This window comes from Colletotrichum scovillei (genome assembly GCF_011075155.1).
Source record: "Colletotrichum scovillei strain TJNH1 chromosome Unknown Contig00009, whole genome shotgun sequence".
Lineage (NCBI taxonomy): Eukaryota > Fungi > Ascomycota > Sordariomycetes > Glomerellales > Glomerellaceae > Colletotrichum > Colletotrichum scovillei.
Genome location: NW_023336267.1, coordinates 69,618 through 87,278, shown reverse-complemented (window position 1 = coordinate 87,278; position 17,661 = coordinate 69,618). Strand labels below are relative to the sequence as shown.

The following is a 17,661-nucleotide window of genomic DNA, read 5'->3' as shown; positions in this document are numbered from 1 at the left end:
GCCCAGAGAACCCATAGGTGAAAGTTCAGGGATAGGACTGGATCTTTCCCCAACCCCGCCTCAACGAAATCGCAGCTTTCCGTATGTTAACACCCAAATCTGTGTTCCGGAGGCCCACGGCAATGATGGCCATGAACCAAATGCAAGCGGGGAATCTTGCAGGATAGCGGTTTATCACGGCAGAGTCTCCGCGGTGAAGTCGAAACAGGCTTAGCCACTCGGCGTCCATCTCACATGAAGTCTCCAAGATCAGTATAAAGGTCCTTAGTTCTCGATACCTGAGCCGGCCTCCGGCTGAACTTTCTTGGCCCCGAAATACTTCGGGAGGATTCGGACAATGTGACAAGGCCTGACGCTAAACGACGACGAGAAATTGACAAGTGATGGGCCTATTGTGGGGTGTATGGACATGTTTCCACGATACTGACTTGGAAAGAGGATTGGGTTGGTTTGGCAAGCCAAGACGTCCAAGAATCCAAGACCTCTTGGTAGTCGGGAGTTGACCGAACCGCCTGATTTAAACGAGTATTTGGCTGAAAGCTCGACTTGGCTGCTGTATGATGACTGCGCCCAGTAGAGCCGCAGTCCATACCTCCATGGATTTGATTCCTCATCTCCACTCATACACACGAGCGATGTTTTGACTAAGAGTATCGCAATCGACTCGGACCGCACTTGAATACCCGACAGGATACGTTGTTTTCGCCAATGCCTTGGCCCGAGGAGATGCCATTTGTAGCGAATATGCATGCTTGATCTTTACGTCTCTTGGTATAGATAGGTAACAGTATTTCGCTGTCTCTACTGCAACTAAAGAGTTGCAGTATAGATGGAATTATTCTTGGCAACAAATCTGCTAGTAAACATCAAGTCTGGCCGTGTTTGCCGTCGTCTATGGCACTCAGCCTCTATCGGGTGTACTCTAACTCGCTTGTAAAGACCTTGGAAGAGAAGCTTAAAGCTCCTCTGACCACTGAGCCGACAAAGAAGGGACCGATAGCTGTTTCCTTGAGATTGTTGTTTCCCGAGTCTGCCCGAGGACCTTGCCCCTGTCACTGAGAGCTTGAGCGAAAACCAACGAGTCTTCTTCATCACCAGCCCTCGAGAACTGAAAATGCGTTTCAAAGCCGTCTCTTTTGATTTCTCCTAGTAGGCGAAGATTGTTCTTCTCCGCACTCCTAGAGGAGAATCGCCACGATGCTGCTTCGGTATCTCCATTCCACGACACGTATACGTTGACGACAGGGCCCTTACCTCTAAAGGCAACTATAGCCGGCTCCTCTGTAGGCGTACCCGTCCAATTGAAACGGTATCCGCGATAACTTTGGACCGAGTGGCCCTCGGGGGCTGAGTCGAGGTAGGCGTGAAACAAGACGTCACCATCATTGCTGTACTCCGTCACCGCGCCCGCCTGGCCCCAGTTGATGAAAGCATTCCCATTAGGAAGTAATTGTAAGTTTCCTTGGGTATGGGCCGATAGTCCATCCGGAGCGTCGTATGTTTTCAGAGCCTTAGCTGTGCCGTCGGTGTGGTTGAGTTGGTAGATCCGGCCGCGCGAGAACGGGTTTGTCTTGACCGATGCAGAGTGTGCGCCGTTATCAAAGAGCGATATTACCTCAATAGTTCCATCAGCCGAGCGACCGCGGAACCGTGCGTGATGCTGGTAGCCAAAGACATCTTGCTTGGGAAGGGTAAAGGAAGAACCTCCGTGGAAACCCCCAAGTTGCCAGACGATATCGCCGTTTGTGCCATTGATCTTGAAAACGGCCGCCGTGTTGCGTGCTGAGACAAGGTAGTTGCCCTCATTATCTTTGTCAACACTGTTGACGTGGAAGTAGTTCCAACCGTCAGCCTCTGTCTTACCGCCTCCTGGGAGGCCTTCGCCAAAGTCAAGCGGGAATGAGCTGTCTATAAGGCGTTAAATGGGAATGTTCGCAAAGCTTATGTTGTCTGTCTGATGACTTACACTTCGTGTCAACGTGGTGAAGACTTTCCCATTCGAATACGACCTCGCCCGTCTCAATGTCAATCTCTGTCATCCCAATTAGCCTTTAAACACCTTCCCCGCCGGGTTTGAGAACATATGAGCAACATACCTTGAAATCCCCCCGAAATGATCCAGTTTTGTTCTTGACTGCCTCCCCATGGCTTGAGAGATACGGGCCTAGGGATAGGTGTCTCTATCAAAGCCGTCTTACCATCGACCAGGCCGAATTCATGGGCCGAAACCAACTTGTGCGACCCGACTCGCACCACCTTGGCAACTTCGTAATCAGAACTTAAAAGAGTATGGTATCCAAACATGCGGCCGTGATGCCCATCAAGCAGGCCTTGAAAACCGCGTAGATATTGTTTCCCGTTCCAAGTATCAGGGCGAAAGTTGGCAACCCAGCCGGCGTAGTAGCCAATACTAGACCATACGAGTTCCCCGTCATCGCGGAAGATGTAGGCCCCAGGTTGATTCGGTCCGCTGTTGCCGTCCTCAAAGCCGGCATAGGGGGCGACGAAAATGAACCCCTTTTCTACCGATTTTCCAGCTGGGATGGTGATGTTAAGCCTCGGAGGAGCGAGGTCAGGTCGGGAGCGAAATTGCCAGTCAGCTGCTATTGGTGGCACAAAACCACTCACGACCATAAATGTAGTAAACGCTTTCATACTGAGCCAATGAATCTTTGGAAGGCTGCAGTGGGCGGCGGGGAGTTAGTTTCTAGCTTCAATGTCACGAAGCAACGCATCAGCATTGAATATCTCGTGCCTTTGTACACTTGTACGTTTCCGACAAGGCAAGCACCTTCTCTCTGATCCCAAATTGCGCCAGAACCCCTCCACGTCAAACGCAAAAGATAGTTCAGATGGCGCAATGCATTTGACGTGCCATTGTTGTGTGTCGTCTCCGTCTTATCCCCGCAAGCTGTAGTCTCGTCCGATGTGAATCCCCCGCCAACCCGATGAACAGCTACTAACAAGTATGAAAACCGATATCAAGATGTTAACATGTGTCAGCGATGATGGTTTCAAGGGTTTCGAGTGCTTGTGATCCTGAGCTCGCGGCCTCTGTGCCGATATAGTCCCTCCTCGATGCTTTGATAACAGGCCTTGGCGCCGTCTAGTTGTCAATAGCATGTGGCTCAAGGTAAGGTAGATGGAGGTATTAGCACCCAACTTCAAATCTACAACGATCGGAACCGCTTTCTGAAAGCCCACTTAAGCTCTTCCGTTGAGCGTTTGATGTTTCAGTCCCCTGGCTGGACCCTCAGGCAAATCCCCAGACTATAGTGAAGACCGCCAGTACACGGGTGTACAGCAGCTGACCCCTTGACGTTGGGACGATGCACCATGAGTTCACAAGTTCCGAAACCTCGAATGCAGACATTTATTGATAATCAACTCGCTGTAATGACGCTAGGCAATGCTGGATGACTCGAAATGACCAAATGATTCCGCCTCACACCAGCTAGGCCTCGCAAGCCTCCCCAGTAGACTGAACCGTACCCAACTTATCATCACACGCAATATCGAACCTCGACTTGACGAGAGCGTTGGACTGGTCAAAGCAACAAATCTATTTCCTCGTCAGTGCGTCATTATTCCTTGAGAGAAGTTCAGAGTATCTCCAGGGTTAACTTACTCCCTTGCCAAGAGGAGCGCCTCCGGCCGTAGAACATACTCCATTGTCCTCAATCACCTTGTTGCCTACGTCTCGGCAAAGGGAGGTCGTCTTGGCGCTCAGACCCATGGTCACGAAGAGAACGAGTGTTGCGATTGTGGTCTTCATCTTGGCAGTTTCGTTTGGTGGGACGAATGGGTATGTAATCTTCTTGATAGGCTTATTTATGGATGGTATGGTGCAGTTTATACGTTGTACAAGCTGTGATGATTTGATAATTAAGACGAACAAAGCCAGAACAAGACAACGTGGTTCATCCAGTTTATATACACCTCTCCATGCCACAAAAAGGCCAAGGCAACGTAAGGCGACTAGCTGAAGTCAAGCCTAGGCCTGAGCCCGCCCTCGAGTCAGTCATGCGCGAGGACGGTGAACCGCCCTGTCGGGACGTCTCAGATGTCAGGGCCTGAGACTCCGAAACGGCGACAGCGAGCATGCTGTCCCTGCTGTCGCGCGCCATTCTCCATGTTGCAACGCTGGAGAACGATTTAGGTTCTACATTGTGGACCCTTGGAACAAGGCGTGTCAGAGTGTTCCAGAACGCCGCGTCGCTTAGGCTGAGTTCGTCGCATTAAACGTGCTCAAAATAAGGTTTGGCCTCCCGACAGAGGTCGTGACTCGAGGCATTCGCACATGGTATTCAGCTGGTGAGGGCCCTGCGACACGACTGCAAAAGCTCTTACTGAAGCAACTCATTGAATAGCTTCCGAAGTCAAACAGATCAAGGTAGTCAGTATGTACGATCAAAGAATGGATATGAACTACAAAGTCTACAAGCACACTGTTTATCCTGGGCCCGTCTACCAGGGCCATGCAATCCCGCTTCCCTGGTTGGATATCATTCCGTCACCATGCCTTTTATGATTGTCCATGTCCTAAACTGAATCAATACACGCGTGCACGTTGCACGCTTGAGCCATGTCGCGCCGACTATGCGAAATAGCTCTTCCAAAGCACACCCTCCAAATCCTCAAGCTGTTCTGATGTGAAGTACTGTTGAAATGTGAGCCGACGTTCAACAAGAGGAAAGGGGTAAAATGATGGACTGTACCTTTTGATCCACACTCCAGCTATCTTGTCTTGTCTTCTTGAAGTCGGATAGGATTGATTTGGTAGCTTTACCGACCACGCCAGGGTCGCTGGCAGCACGAGTAGCAAGGATCTGAAGCACCTCCGGCATCCAGGACGGGGGCGGTGTCGCGTAGGGGAAGGCCTCGATGAGGGCACCGAGACCCAGTACAGCGGCGTGACGACGCACAATCTGCTTGTTGTTATCCACGGGGGTTTCCGTTCCCGGGAGCTTTCTCTTGGGCATCGGGTTGAGCCGAAGTTCGTTTTCGAAGCGTTTCTTGAGGAGATCGATGGTGGGATCGCGAATTTGCTTTGGCGAGCATCGAATCATGCCGGCCAAGGTGGCCGAGGCACAAGATCGGACTTCGAGTTGAGGGTCGGCGAGCATATCGCTGACGGCGTTGAACAGGATGTCCCGTTGCTTCTTCTCGATAAGGAATAGGCGACGGAAGTAAATCACTTGCATGTTGACCATGGATCGCAGCCGCTGGTGCCAGCTCGTGGCAGACTTGCCGATGCGGACCAGTGCATCAATGAAAGCCCCATCTTCACCAATTCTGAAAGGAATGTTCGGTAGATGACGGTAAACGTGGTAGGCGAGCCTCATAAGCTCGGGATCCTCCTTGACGTCCATCATGTGTAGAAGCTGTTCCATGAAAGGTTCGGGGAAGAATGGCATCAACTGGGTGCATTCTTGTGACGACAACGTACTGTCAAGCCATGTCAAGACAGTCTTTGAACCACTGGTGTAGGACGAAGGTGTCTGTTGACCGGGAGTACGCTCATGTCGCCACTTCTCGAGACGATCGAAGATCTCGAGCACAGTCTCAGAAAACTCCTTGCTTGCCTCGTATGGGCGAAGACCGAGAGATGAAGCCGACTTGTTAGCTTCCAGCAACTTGTCGACATTCTCGAAAGATTCGTGATAGCGGGTTCGATAGATGGTGGCAATGACACGGCCCATGGCTTCTCTCACTGTCTTGTAGGGGTGATCAATGTGCGCGAGGAAATCTGCGAGGATGGGTTTCTCGTGACGGAAGTGCCAGCCTGAGTCCGTGATGATGAACTCTAGTACCTGGACCTTGCTTGACTCCTTGAAGGCAGCATTGGAAGACATGTCCAGCCGGAAAGAGCTTAGTGCATCAACAAGCTCGTGCGACCTACGCGGATCTTTCGGGTCAACCGTAAGATGCAAGCATGAGACCCAGTACTGCAAGTTCTCGGGTGTAAGGTCCTCGTTAAGGACCTTCAGCATCAGAGGTGCGGCAAATCCCCATACTTTATCGCGGAACTCGGGCGGGTCATCGCTCGATCCGCAGAGAAGCGCCGCAATGATCTCTGCCGTAGCACGGTGCTGGTGCTTGTCGCTACCATCGCCATAGACTTCAGTGGTGAGTTCTTTGACGTCATCGAGCTTGATCGCTGTGCCCCCATAATGCATGAGATCAAACACGTGCATCAGCATGTACACATTGCCCATGCGGAATCTATCAGCGTTCGCATCGCGAGGTTCCTGCTTGAGGTACTCGAAACAGGTCTTCAGCCACTCCTTTGTGATTAGTTGGCCGATCTGCTTTCGGACGGCTGTCTCCGTGTCGTCGTAGTCGGTGAAAGGCATAGGTTTCGCACGGGATGCGAGGAACTTCTTGCCCCAAACCAGCCATCCAGGATGGTCGGAGTCGACCATGTACTCTGCGGTCTCGGGACTGCCGGCGAAAGCGTCCAGGTACTTCTGCGTGAAAGCTGCATCGCCTTTGGGGACCTCAATCGTGATCTTGTTCCGGTCCTTTTCCTTTTCAAGTAGGTAATTGCGGTAAGTGTGATCATAGGCTGCACGCATCTCTACAGCTTCGAAGACGCTGGTAAATGCAGCCATGTAGCTGGACCGCAAGCCAGGATGAGTGTCGTTGATACCCTCCGTCACCAAAGCGATGAACTCGGGGGGCGCGACCGTATCGAAGCGCAAGCACATGTTGCTGGCAAAGATTGCGCATCGAGATGCAATCTTCCAGTGAGCTGCTCTGGCCATTTCGGTAAGCTCCAAGCCTAGCGCAAGCTTCTTCTTCTCGACACGCTCCCGACGTTGGACAATGAAGTTGTGACGGCTATCGATAGCTTTGGAGCAGTCGTCTGAAGGTCGAATCTTCTCGACAAAGTCTTGGTCGACGATGATCATACGCTCAAAGGGCTTGCCAAAGTCCAGTAGAGGGAAGAGCGCCGTCGCGTTGAGCTGCTGGATGCTGGGCTTGTCGATGTTCCCGGCACGAAGGTATAGCTTGAGCGCGTCCGGAGCAAATCTCCAGTCCTTGACCATCGTCCTCAACAAGCTAGTGAAGAATAGGGTGTACATGGCGCCCTTGATGCGATCGTGATCAACCTCATCCAGAGCCACCCGGAGTCTGTCCAGAAGAATTGGTATCACAAGAGGCCGGCCGCCAATCAGGGCCTTGAGAGATGAGTCCAGGGCGCTTTGTGCGACACGTCTGACATCAGCGTAAGGCGAGACAGATGACTGGGCGAGATTAAGCAAGAGTTGTTTATCCAGATCGCTCTTCTGTCGCGCCGATGCGTTGTGCTTGACACGTAAGAGTTGGTACGCATCCGCTCGCTTGATCAGCAACGGTCTTGGGTAAACCTTGCGAAGGCCACTGATCTTGAATGCAGAGATATCGGACTTGTAGAGGCGGAGGTGTCTTTCGAGTGGATGGGCTGACCGCTCGATGCCGACGTCGGTAATCCAGGTTCGATAGGCCGCATATAGCGTCGTGAAGCAAGAGACATCGTCTTCTTGGTTTTGGTTGAGGAATTCGTGGCTTCGGCATAGCAGCTGTCCGACGTCTTCTCTTAGCTCATGCAGCTTGTGGTAGGCAGGATCCTCGACAGTGAGGAGATATCCAGCATCATAGCGGTATTGAGGTCGCGTTTCCTCGTCCTCGGCCGCCTCGGCAAGAGGATCATCGTCGTTCATTTCCGTGTCGCCTTCGCCGTCAACACCAGATTGACCATTCGGGCTCTCGCCGGAGGCGCGGTGCGCATCGAACAAGGTTGCCACTCCCGAGATCACCAGCCTGATTTGTTGAAACAGTCGGGAGACCTCATCGGACCACTCCTTGTTCTTTCCCGTTCGGCTAACTGGGGGCTTTTCGCTCATTAGGAGATCCAGCTTCTTTGTAGCTGCTTTAGTCTGAGAATCGAACAGTTCCAGGGCAAACTGTACTTCTCCAGCCGAAGGACGATGCCACTTGATTGTGAGGTCGGCCGGAGAGGTTGTCTTTCCCCAGTCGGTGACGTCGAGTCCGCGCTTAATGATATCGGGCTCATACAAAGCGGTGTCGATGGGATAGGTGTGAGTCAAGTTCAGTAGCAGGTGGTGAATGTAGTTGGAAATGTGAATGGTGGGCAGACCACGGCACTTCTCTTGCATGTATTTGGCGATGTCATGGAGCTCGGTCTGGTATTTCAAAACCTCATTACCAACATGTACAACAGCCATACCCAGCATGCTTACGTGCCAAACGAGAGCGCGATCTCTTGGCAAGTAGTCAGTACCGCTGCTTCGGTCTGATGCGGCATGATTGAAGTCAATCTCATTTCGAATATTGACAATGAGCATGGGGATAAAGACCTTGAGAGTCTTTTCCGGGTTCACCTTGCAGAGGGCGTTGAGGATCCAGGCCATGGCGTCTCTGGCCTGGTGGACGACATGGGTCGAAACGAAGGAGGCGAGCTTCTCGAGGGCCGTGTCGAAAAGCTCGGGGGACAGCGATGCGAAGAGAGGTGAGAGAGCTGCCGGCAACGCGTTGATAACATTGTCTTCCGGCGTGCCTCCCCGGATATGGGACGCATCGGGCAAGTTCTCCAACAGTGTAAAGACTTTGCCCAAGAGGGCGATGACGAACTCGCCGAGTCCCGCTGTTGATGATCTAAGGACGTTTGCTTCATCCTCATCGGTGAGTTCAGTTTCGTAGTCCAGTTTAATATCCTGGCCCTCGCGCTCCATGCGCTCCATCTCACCCTGTACCCATTGCATGGCCAGGCTGGTGTCGTGGACGTAATCGCCGTCCTTGACAAGAGGCACCATGGGAATGCTATAGGCGACACTCTGGAAGAAGTTCAAAGTGTACTGGGTCTTGCCCAGGTCGTTGGCATCAATGCCAGGAAGGGCAAGAGCCAGGAGAGCGGTGATGTGGCAACGGAAGCCTTTGGTCTTGGACATGACGTTGGCAATCATTTGCAGGCCGTTCAGACTTGACGTTGTCCGGTGTACTTCGACGAGACCCTGCAAACTTGGGTAAAATCGCTGTAGAGCTCCAGGTAGGATGAGATTGGGCTCGAGGTATGCCAATCCTTGAAGCGACGCGTAATAGTAATGCGCAACTCTGTTACTCTTGGAGAACAGTCCCATGTATGTGACCTCCTTGAGCGCAGACACGAATCGTTGCTTCAAGGCGGGAGTGATCTTGCGATCCTCTGGCGTATCCAGTTCGCCGCTCTTTTCGCGGTTCCAACGAGACACGAAGATATCTGTTAGGTATACTGTAAACTGTCCCAAAAAGGTGGTCCATGATCCCACGTTGGAGGGGTGGTAGAAGGTGTCGATGGCTTCTAGAAGGCCCTCGAGACTCGCCAGAATGGAGCTTTCTTGCTCCAAGCACTTGGGCGACAAGGAGTAGACAATCCACCGGGCAATCATGTAAGCCGTGGGGTATTTCTTCTTGTCCTTCTCGAGATACAGGCCCAAGCCTGACGAGTAGTCCAGAGTCGAGTATGGTGAGTTGGACTGGCCGACCGGAATCTCTGTCAAGCGGAGAATGGCCGTGAAAATCCAATCAGACTGTTCCCGGGTAAAGATGCCGTGGGCATCGAATGATGTATTGGAGGCTTGCAAAAAGTCCCTTGCCATGCGAGAGTAGAGGTCAATGAAGAAGACATCGAAGCTCTTGGATCTCGAGATCAAAGACCACAGGTGGAATAGTGTGGGCATGAACTCTTGCGGCTGGGAGCACGGCACGTTTTCGGGGGCAGCATCGGTGGGAAGTAGCGCGTTGATGGTTCCGACGACGATATAGGCGTTGGAAACATCCGAGGTGCTAAAGTAGGGCAGGAACTCGTCAAGCATTTCTTTGCGGTCCTTGGGATCGAAGTATGTCTGAGCATGGAGGCATAGCTTCCACAATTGCTTTTGGGAGCGGCGCCGGTTTGTCTGGTGTGAAGCCACCTCTGAGGGGAGCACCAGGGCCTTGATCTCGCGCCATAACGGGCGCCAATCGAGTAGGAGGTCATCGACGGGTTTGAGGTAATGGTACTTTCTGCACGAGAGGAGCAATGGTTAGCGGCTAGCTTGGTACGACGAAGAAGAAGCAAGGTTGATTGGGAGGAAGGGTTGTGAGTAGCAGCGCACCTCGTCAAGATGACAACCATGCGCAGGAAGCGGTCGGCAGTACTTGGCTCAAGGCCTGGGGCAAGGCACAGGTGATAGTAGAGCTTGGCCAAGGTTGAGCGAAGCTCTCGGGTCATCTCGAACTTGAGATTCAGCCATCCTGTGAGCTCTCTTGTCCAGTGCAAAGCACCGGGGCTAAAGTCTTCAGCCTTGATGGCGATGTATAGGTGCTTGAGAATTCCGGCCAGAGCAGCATCGCGCTGTGATTCCTCTTCGACAGGAAAGGGCAGGTGATTGAAGTAGCTAAATGTGCGGGGGCGGTATCGCTTCTTGTCGTCCTCGTCGTTCTTTGTGTAGGGCGGACCGGGGGAGTTTGATCTTGAGATTGTATCGACGGAGGCGAAGTGGCTAGACAGGTAGTGTGCGGTAGAGGCAGCAGACAAGGCAGCGGCATGGTTGGAGGGCTGCGGCCCCGGTGTCTCGTCCATGGCGGCGATGGCGTCGTGTCGAGGACACTGGACGTTGGGAAGATGGGGTGGGAGGTGTTTTGCGACTCTATCGATGAGCGACCGAGCGGAGGGGTAGCAACGATGGGGATGGTCGCACAGGTGCAGCAGGAATCAAGCTCTCCCGCTCCCACACCACAGGCAGGCGAGATGCAATGCAGCTAGGGGCGTTGGCGGACGGGAGGTCGGGTGGTGTCGTCGGTCGCGGGGCGTGCGTTGATCTGGGGGGATACAGCACAAGATTGGAGGCGAGGCGACGGTTGAAGGTGGACGGATGGGCGGATCCGCGGGTGGATTGGTGGTACAAAGAGGACGTCAGGAAGAAGTCGTAGAGGAGGGGGATTGTCGCGGGCAACCAGGGCAGATGTCTGATGGCCGCTGGGTATGGTTGTCGTCTATCAATGGTGATCAATTGCGTCGTTTTGTTGGAAGTTGAACCAATGATGAATAATGGACGATGATGCTGTCTGGGTCTCGTGTCTCCGCAGAACCCCCGTTTGGCTGTCCCAGTACAGTGTTTGGCGCGTGGGGATATGAGCACCGCAAAGTATACCTACTGGGACAAGGGGCAATTTGAAGAGGAGGAGAAGAAGAAGAAGAAGAAGAAGCACGACAAGAACAACAAATAACGGGTGTTGGATGGTAATGCAATCTTTTAATTCCCCATTTCCAAGCAGTCTGGAGCGGAAGAGGAGGAGGAGGAAGAGGAAGAGGAAGAAGGAGAAGGGAAATAAGAAAATTAAAAAAGAGACAGATGCAGACGCAGACAGGATGCAGGTGCAGCGGGTGCAGCTGTGGTCGGAGCGGGAGAGGCAGCAGAGGCGGGCACGTACTTCACCGGGGAACGGGTGACGGTATGCGGTCGGCGGCCTTGCAGCATTCGCAGTCAAGCAGTGAGGAAGACTACCTACCTCACCTAGGTACCTACCTATGCGTAAGGTAGGCAGGTGTTTACTCGGTATGGACGCAGCGGGAGAGTGATGATGCAGCATAACAGCAGCCTGGGCCTCACCTTTGCTGGGGAGAGCCGGCGAGGAGAGAGCCTGGAGGGTGAGCTCTCAAGTGAGGTAGGTATCTCTAGTGCCAAAGCTGGTGTGGGGATACATCTGATGTGAGAAGACCTTCCAATCTCAAAGGACCTTATTACGCACCCTTGGCAGCCTTGCCTTGCCTCGCTGTTCCTGGTGCCTTAGGTAAGCGGAAGGTCTCCACTTTGGCTTCCTCTCTCGGTGACAGCTGCATCCCAGCGCTTGCCGCGATTTACTTACCTTAGTAGCTACCTTACCTATCCGTACTTACCTCTAGGTACCTTGCCTAAGGTGCACTGAGTGACTGCGTAGAGGACCATCTGAGCGGGGAAAAGGACCCCGAATGGCCCCTCTTTCAGCCTCCAAGTCTCGACATGTATCTTGTCCCTTGACTCAAGCCTGGAACTACTTCTCGAAACCATCAGGACACAATCAACACAAATTCAACCATCACCAAACGAACTTCTCTTACCAACACAATCGCGACGCCTCAAGTCCATCTCATCGGCTGACTTACGTATGCAGACTGTGCCGCAGCATGTCCAGTCAGGACTGACTGGTGGACTCGATATTGCCTCGCTGCACTTGCGCTACTTCAGAGGAGAAAAGAGACGCATAACCTGATTGCTCACATGTCACAGCATCCTGTTTACGGAGCACCTCACCTACCTACTTCAAGACCTTATTACAGCTCCTCAATATTTGATCTGTAATTACTCCGTACACCTATTCCAACTCAAGTATCCGCACTCTGCCATCTCCCATCATGCTCATCGACCTCTCCGACACCGTCAATCATAGTCAACCTCACCAACACCAACACGTCGCCGCCATCTTTCTCACGTTACGGATACGGCTGCGACCCTGCAAAAAAGCACAAACCACGCGTTCCAACATGCTGCCATCGTGACGGCAACCTGCATTGCTACCCATGTCTACGTGACTATCCTCGTCGAAATTCACCTGCACCAATCGGTAGGCAAGCATCAACCAACCTGACATGCCCACGAACATACCGAGTATCGGCACCGCTTCGCGGCCAACAGCCTGGAATCGAGGAGCAGCCAAGCACCACTCACCAACTTCTCGCATGCCCATCCGCTCATTAGTCATGCTCGACCAGACGATATCTGCCCACAGGCGGGCACGGCGGGGAACCGGCCGAGTGCTCCCGGCCCGAACTAGGCCTGTCCGTCTGCAGGCCATTCGCGCCACATCTATCCGTCCTCGCTGCCCTTCTGGCTCTTGCTGCTACTGCTGTGAGCATCATAGACATTGGCCAGGTCAATGCGCTCCTTTTCTCTTCCAGCTCGCCGAAGGCGGCACTCGGACGACGCAATCATCCACTCCATCACTACGAGCTCACTCTCACCACGCTTGAGCTACCAGAAGCAGCCGTGTTTCACTCTCACAGTGATTGATTCCATCTTTGAGTCTGAACTCCCGAGTCTGTCACATAAATTCGCGACCACGTTGTGTCTCGTCTGCCTGCGTCCTGCAAACCATCAATTCAGGGCCTGGACTCATCCATCCCTTAGCCCTATCCACACGACATTTTCCTTGGGACCTTGGGACAAGACTTCCAGCATGCGCGTCAAGATTTTGCTGTCGCTCCCTCAGCCTTCATGGTCTAGGAGCTGAGCAGGCACAATGTGTCCGGTCGATTATCGTCCCTTGTTGATCAAGTCACGACAAACGCCGAATGCTCCAGATTTTAAGCATTTGATGGCCACTGTGCCCCTGCATGACAATTTCGCCTCTGCCAACACGCAAGGTCAAGGCTGTTCATGCGAGGAACGTCCCAACTCACGTGGTCTTCAAAGACGGACAGCCTAAACTATTACCTATTACCTACTATACTTACTTCGCATCTATGGACGGCCATTCGTGATGGGAGACTTAGAAAAAGGCAAAGTCTCTACTAGTACCAAAGATGAAATGAGACCGTCCCCTCCCGGCCTTTTCATATGTTGGAGCTGAGATACACGACGATATTGGCCTATCCCCCAAGACCCGATGGCACGGCGCCACGCCGGCAGTACCTTCCTAGCTCGCCGCCTCCGTATCGAACCGTTGCCCGGCCTCAATTCGGCCCTGCCGATCAAGAATTTTCCAGACCGCTGTTCATCCTCTCTTGCCTTACGTATGGCTCGTTACTCCTGCCGAGCAGTGACCAGCCGGGTTGAATCCCAGAACAAAGGCCCCAAAACTACTCAAATCATACGACCGTCCCCTTTTCTCATCACTCCAGTACCGACTCGTTGGCGGGACCCGCAGGCTGGAATCGCAGCAAAGGTTGGCTGACTCATCTGCTGCAGACTCTAAATTTAATGTAGGGCCATCCCCATCGGTCGCTACTACGTAAAATACAGTGACGTCGATCATCTGAGCGCCAGGAACCTCGAACAAGGAATCGCGTCCAAAGGTTGCATCAAAGAAATAATCAGTCGATTCTCACAACTCATCAATCTCATCAAGAGAACCTCAAAAAAGCTCAGTTTACTCATGTCGAATACATCATAATGGCTGCCGCCGACGAACCCACAAGTCAGTCCGATCCTCTCACTCTCATACTCAGTCTCATGTACTCACACACAACCGCAGATGTCGTCTCCAAGGCCTCGACCCAGACCAGGGACGAGGGCCAAATCTCAGACGAGCCGCCTCAGAATGCCCTCATGGCCACCCTCTCCCGCACAAAGAGCAGAACCAACACCCTTCTGGAAAAGGTCTCTCTGCGCGAACGCATACATCATTTCACTTTTGCGTGGTACACCCTAACGTATGTCTCATGCCGCGTCCCGAGCCGACGGCTTCCCACGCTGGCTTACCGGCCTAGCCCCCTCACCCCCTGCATCTCACTGTCACTGACACCTCCCACACAGCATGTCAACAGGCGGCATCGCCCTCCTCCTCGCCGAGACTCCCCATCGCTTCCGCGGGCTAGACACGATCGGCCTCATCGTCTTCCTTCTCGACATTGTTCTCATCTTCCTCATCACGTTGGCCCTTTGCCTCCGCTTCTCCTTCTTCCGAAAGACGCCAGCAAAAGCCATCACGCACCCTTCAGAATCCCTCTTTATCCCAACCTTCTTCCTATCCATCGCTGCCGCCCTTTCCAACATTCAACACTACGCCGTTCCGAAATGCGGTCCATGGCTCATCGTCACCTTGAGAGTGTGCTTCTGGATCTACCTCGTGGTCACCTTCTTCGCCTCCGTCGGCATGTACCACCTCCTCTTCACCGGCCGCAGAAGACTGTCACTAGATAGCATGACTCCGGCCTGGATCCTGCCCATCTTTCCCGTCATGCTATCAGGTACGCTAGCTGGCTTCATGGCCTCCTCGCAGCCGCCAAACCAAGCCGCTGCTATGCTAGGCGCAGGTCTCGCGGCTCAGGGGCTGGGTTTCCTCGTCTCAGCTTTCATGTACGCGACGTATCTGTCCAGGCTCATGACCATTGGCCTCCCCGTCCAACGCCCCGGAATGTTCATCGCAGTCGGGCCGCCGAGTTTCACCGCTGCAGCCTTGGTAGCCATGGGCGCCAACGTGCCCCGGCTCATCGCCTCCGAGGGATCCATCATCTCTGATTCCCTCCGCGATGCGGCTTATCTGTACGGCATGGAGAACCCAGGCACCGTCGCTTTCGCCGTACGGGCCGTCGCCCTCTTCACCGCCGTCTTTCTGTGGGGCCTGTCGTTCTGGTTCTTCTCTTCCGCCTGTCTCTCTACGATGTTCGGGATGCCCGATCACTCCTTTCACCTCAGCTGGTGGAGTTTCGTATTCCCAAACGTCGGCTTCACCATTGCCACTATCCGCATAGGCGAGGCTTTTGGCAACGAGGGCTTGCTGTGGTTAGCCACGGTGTTCACCATTGCGCTGGTCGCCGTTTGGCTGTTTGTTGGCTTTTGCTGTGCCCGTGCCGTCATCAGGAGAAAGCTCGTATGGCCTGGCCGGGACGAAGACAGCGACTAAGTGACGAGTTCCACAAAGTGTCCGTTATCCGTGGACTCTACATCCAGGTTCACATCTAATCCTAATGAAGACGGTTTGGCAACTTTAGAGCCTACTCGTCCTGCTAATGACCTACTCTTACCTACTTTAGACCCTATACCCCCAGCCAGGCCTTCCTGTACCTTTAGATATTAGCTATAGACCAATGATAAAAGTACATGTTCATTCAGCTGTTGGTTGTTGGTGTTACATAAGTATGGTCATGGCTTTCCAAAGCCAGACAATGAAACTTGTGTGAACGCAGGTCAAAGAAACCAGGAGCCCAGCTTGAAGACAATGGCTTCTAACATATCGCGCACGTATACGTAGGTGAATAGAGAGGAACAATGGCCACCCCAGGCTCTCTCTACCCTCCCCCAACCACACCCACCTCCGACTTTGCATATGTGATTACCAACTGCGCCAAAGCCAAGGTCAAGTGGGAAGTTGAGAAATGCTTCATCTGGCACGGGGACTGGGCGCCCTGCTTCCCGGACGAGGTGAGCAATGAATTGGCTTGTGATAAGAAACACGCAGACGGGCTAATCAGTGGACAGGAAGATGAGGAACTCATCGGCGACTTGCAGTCTGAGGATGGCCATGGCCACCTGCCTTTGGAATTCCCAGGACCGCTCCCTGATCACTTCGGCGCCTCCGTCGTGTGCTACTCTCGTCAGAATCCCGACGGCTCCAAGTACGAGGTCATCAACTCCGCAGTCAACGATCCCAAACAGCGTATTGCCTTCGCTATCCGCCTGGTCGTCGGCAATCATCCGCAGGCTCTTCCCATGACCGGTAACGAGCTCTGCATCTTCCTTCAGATGACAGGCTTCTTCAACCCTACTTATCGAATCCAGGCTATGGAAAACTATCTAGCCAGTAACGAAGGTTACGTTGCTGACCGTTCCAAGCACATTTTCTGCAACGATGCAGCGGTCAGTGAGGATGATGAGGAGATCCGAATCGTCAAGTTCGTCGTCGGCCGGGGTGATCCCCTTATTGATTCCATGTCCTTTTTCCTGCCCCTTTGGCTGGAAGCGCACCATTTCGATGACGTCCTCCGCCGAGACCGTGACATCGAGCGCAAGAAAGCTCGCTTCAGAAAAGAATTCGCATTCAAGACGGAGAGGGTTGCTCGCACCTCGGCGTACCTCATGCAGGTTAAGAAAAAGGCTCTTCAGTAGAGGGGTTGTCATTGGATCTGAGCCGTCCTCATGAGGGTAGCTTTTCTGTTAGTACATGCACCGCCCGCCTCGTTCATATACTCACACACATGTACTAATCATTGTTCTATTAGAGAACGCACCTAACATCACAGATGACCGTCATCGATACGAGTCTGAGCTAGGAGATGAGTACTGGATGGGGGTCGAAGGTTGGAGATATGGCGATGCACGCTCATGAATGCGGGCTTATAAGTCTTTGTCCGTTCTCAGTCTCAAGAGCGAATGAATCCATGCTAATTATGCCTAGTTATTACGAAAAACCCATCGGGATATGAAAGCTATCATGGCTTTGTCATTCTTCTACCCAGAATGAACATCTAGCTCAGGCATCAAAAGAACTACGCACTAAAGGCTTTATTCCCTGCTTGTTATCTTGCGATTGTGATGAGTTGCCCAACAACTCGAATGAAGAACGACAGGCCACCAATTACAATGCCGAGACTCCTTGCTTCAAGAGTGTGCAAGTCTCCATGATATTCGCCACGCCGCCGACTGTATGCGGCATTTTGACAACAAGGCATCCGGCCAAATTTCAAGCTCGTGGAATCCAGCTGGGTAGATCATCATAACTGATAGTGTGCTGCGCTCTCAACTAAGACTCTCTTAGACTATTTGATCGACGGACCATCTAGTCGGAACTTTACAAGCAGCAAAATCAGACTTAGGTGTTCACATTTGATGATTTCAGAACATTTTGATAGGCCACGATTGAACCAGGCTCAAGAGGCCACCCCTACTGCAATCTGCCGACCTACCCTCGTACTTACTTTGATGCTAGAAAGAGGCATAA

General features: G+C 52.8%; 5 protein-coding genes across 5 annotated transcripts; 2 read left to right on the top strand and 3 right to left on the bottom strand.

The window, feature by feature from the left end:
• Positions 1 to 955: 955 nt before the first annotated feature.
• HER10_EVM0007426 (uncharacterized protein) lies at positions 956 to 2,655 on the bottom strand (the record flags this gene model as incomplete). The annotated part of the gene is made up of 3 exons (XM_035476982.1): positions 956 to 1,908; positions 1,967 to 2,032; positions 2,097 to 2,655. The coding sequence occupies 3 exons, from the start codon at positions 2,653 to 2,655 to the stop codon at positions 956 to 958; spliced, it is 1,578 nt and encodes a 525-aa protein (XP_035329606.1).
• Positions 2,656 to 3,454: 799 nt separating this feature from the next.
• HER10_EVM0002882 (uncharacterized protein) lies at positions 3,455 to 3,775 on the bottom strand (the record flags this gene model as incomplete). Its single annotated transcript, XM_035472575.1, has 2 exons — positions 3,455 to 3,562; positions 3,629 to 3,775. The coding sequence occupies 2 exons, from the start codon at positions 3,773 to 3,775 to the stop codon at positions 3,455 to 3,457; spliced, it is 255 nt and encodes an 84-aa protein (XP_035329027.1).
• Positions 3,776 to 4,443: 668 nt separating this feature from the next.
• Positions 4,444 to 11,563, bottom strand: HER10_EVM0006229 (GPI mannosyltransferase). The gene is made up of 3 exons (XM_035475821.1): positions 10,140 to 11,563; positions 4,719 to 10,047; positions 4,444 to 4,660 (listed from the first exon to the last, which is right to left on the bottom strand). Exons 1-3 carry the CDS (start codon positions 10,604 to 10,606, stop codon positions 4,598 to 4,600), a joined length of 5,859 nt encoding a protein of 1,952 aa, XP_035329444.1. The 5' UTR covers positions 10,607 to 11,563; the 3' UTR covers positions 4,444 to 4,597.
• Positions 11,564 to 14,174: 2,611 nt separating this feature from the next.
• HER10_EVM0011796 (C4-dicarboxylate transporter/malic acid transporter) lies at positions 14,175 to 15,627 on the top strand (the record flags this gene model as incomplete). The annotated part of the gene is made up of 3 exons (XM_035481215.1): positions 14,175 to 14,199; positions 14,257 to 14,434; positions 14,538 to 15,627. The coding sequence occupies 3 exons, from the start codon at positions 14,175 to 14,177 to the stop codon at positions 15,625 to 15,627; spliced, it is 1,293 nt and encodes a 430-aa protein (XP_035330132.1).
• A 365-nt stretch (positions 15,628 to 15,992) lies between these two features.
• Positions 15,993 to 16,829, top strand: HER10_EVM0008238 (uncharacterized protein; the record flags this gene model as incomplete). Its single annotated transcript, XM_035477768.1, has 2 exons — positions 15,993 to 16,145; positions 16,203 to 16,829. 2 exons carry the CDS (start codon positions 15,993 to 15,995, stop codon positions 16,827 to 16,829), a joined length of 780 nt encoding a protein of 259 aa, XP_035329717.1.
• Between the last annotated feature and the right edge of the window lie 832 nt (positions 16,830 to 17,661).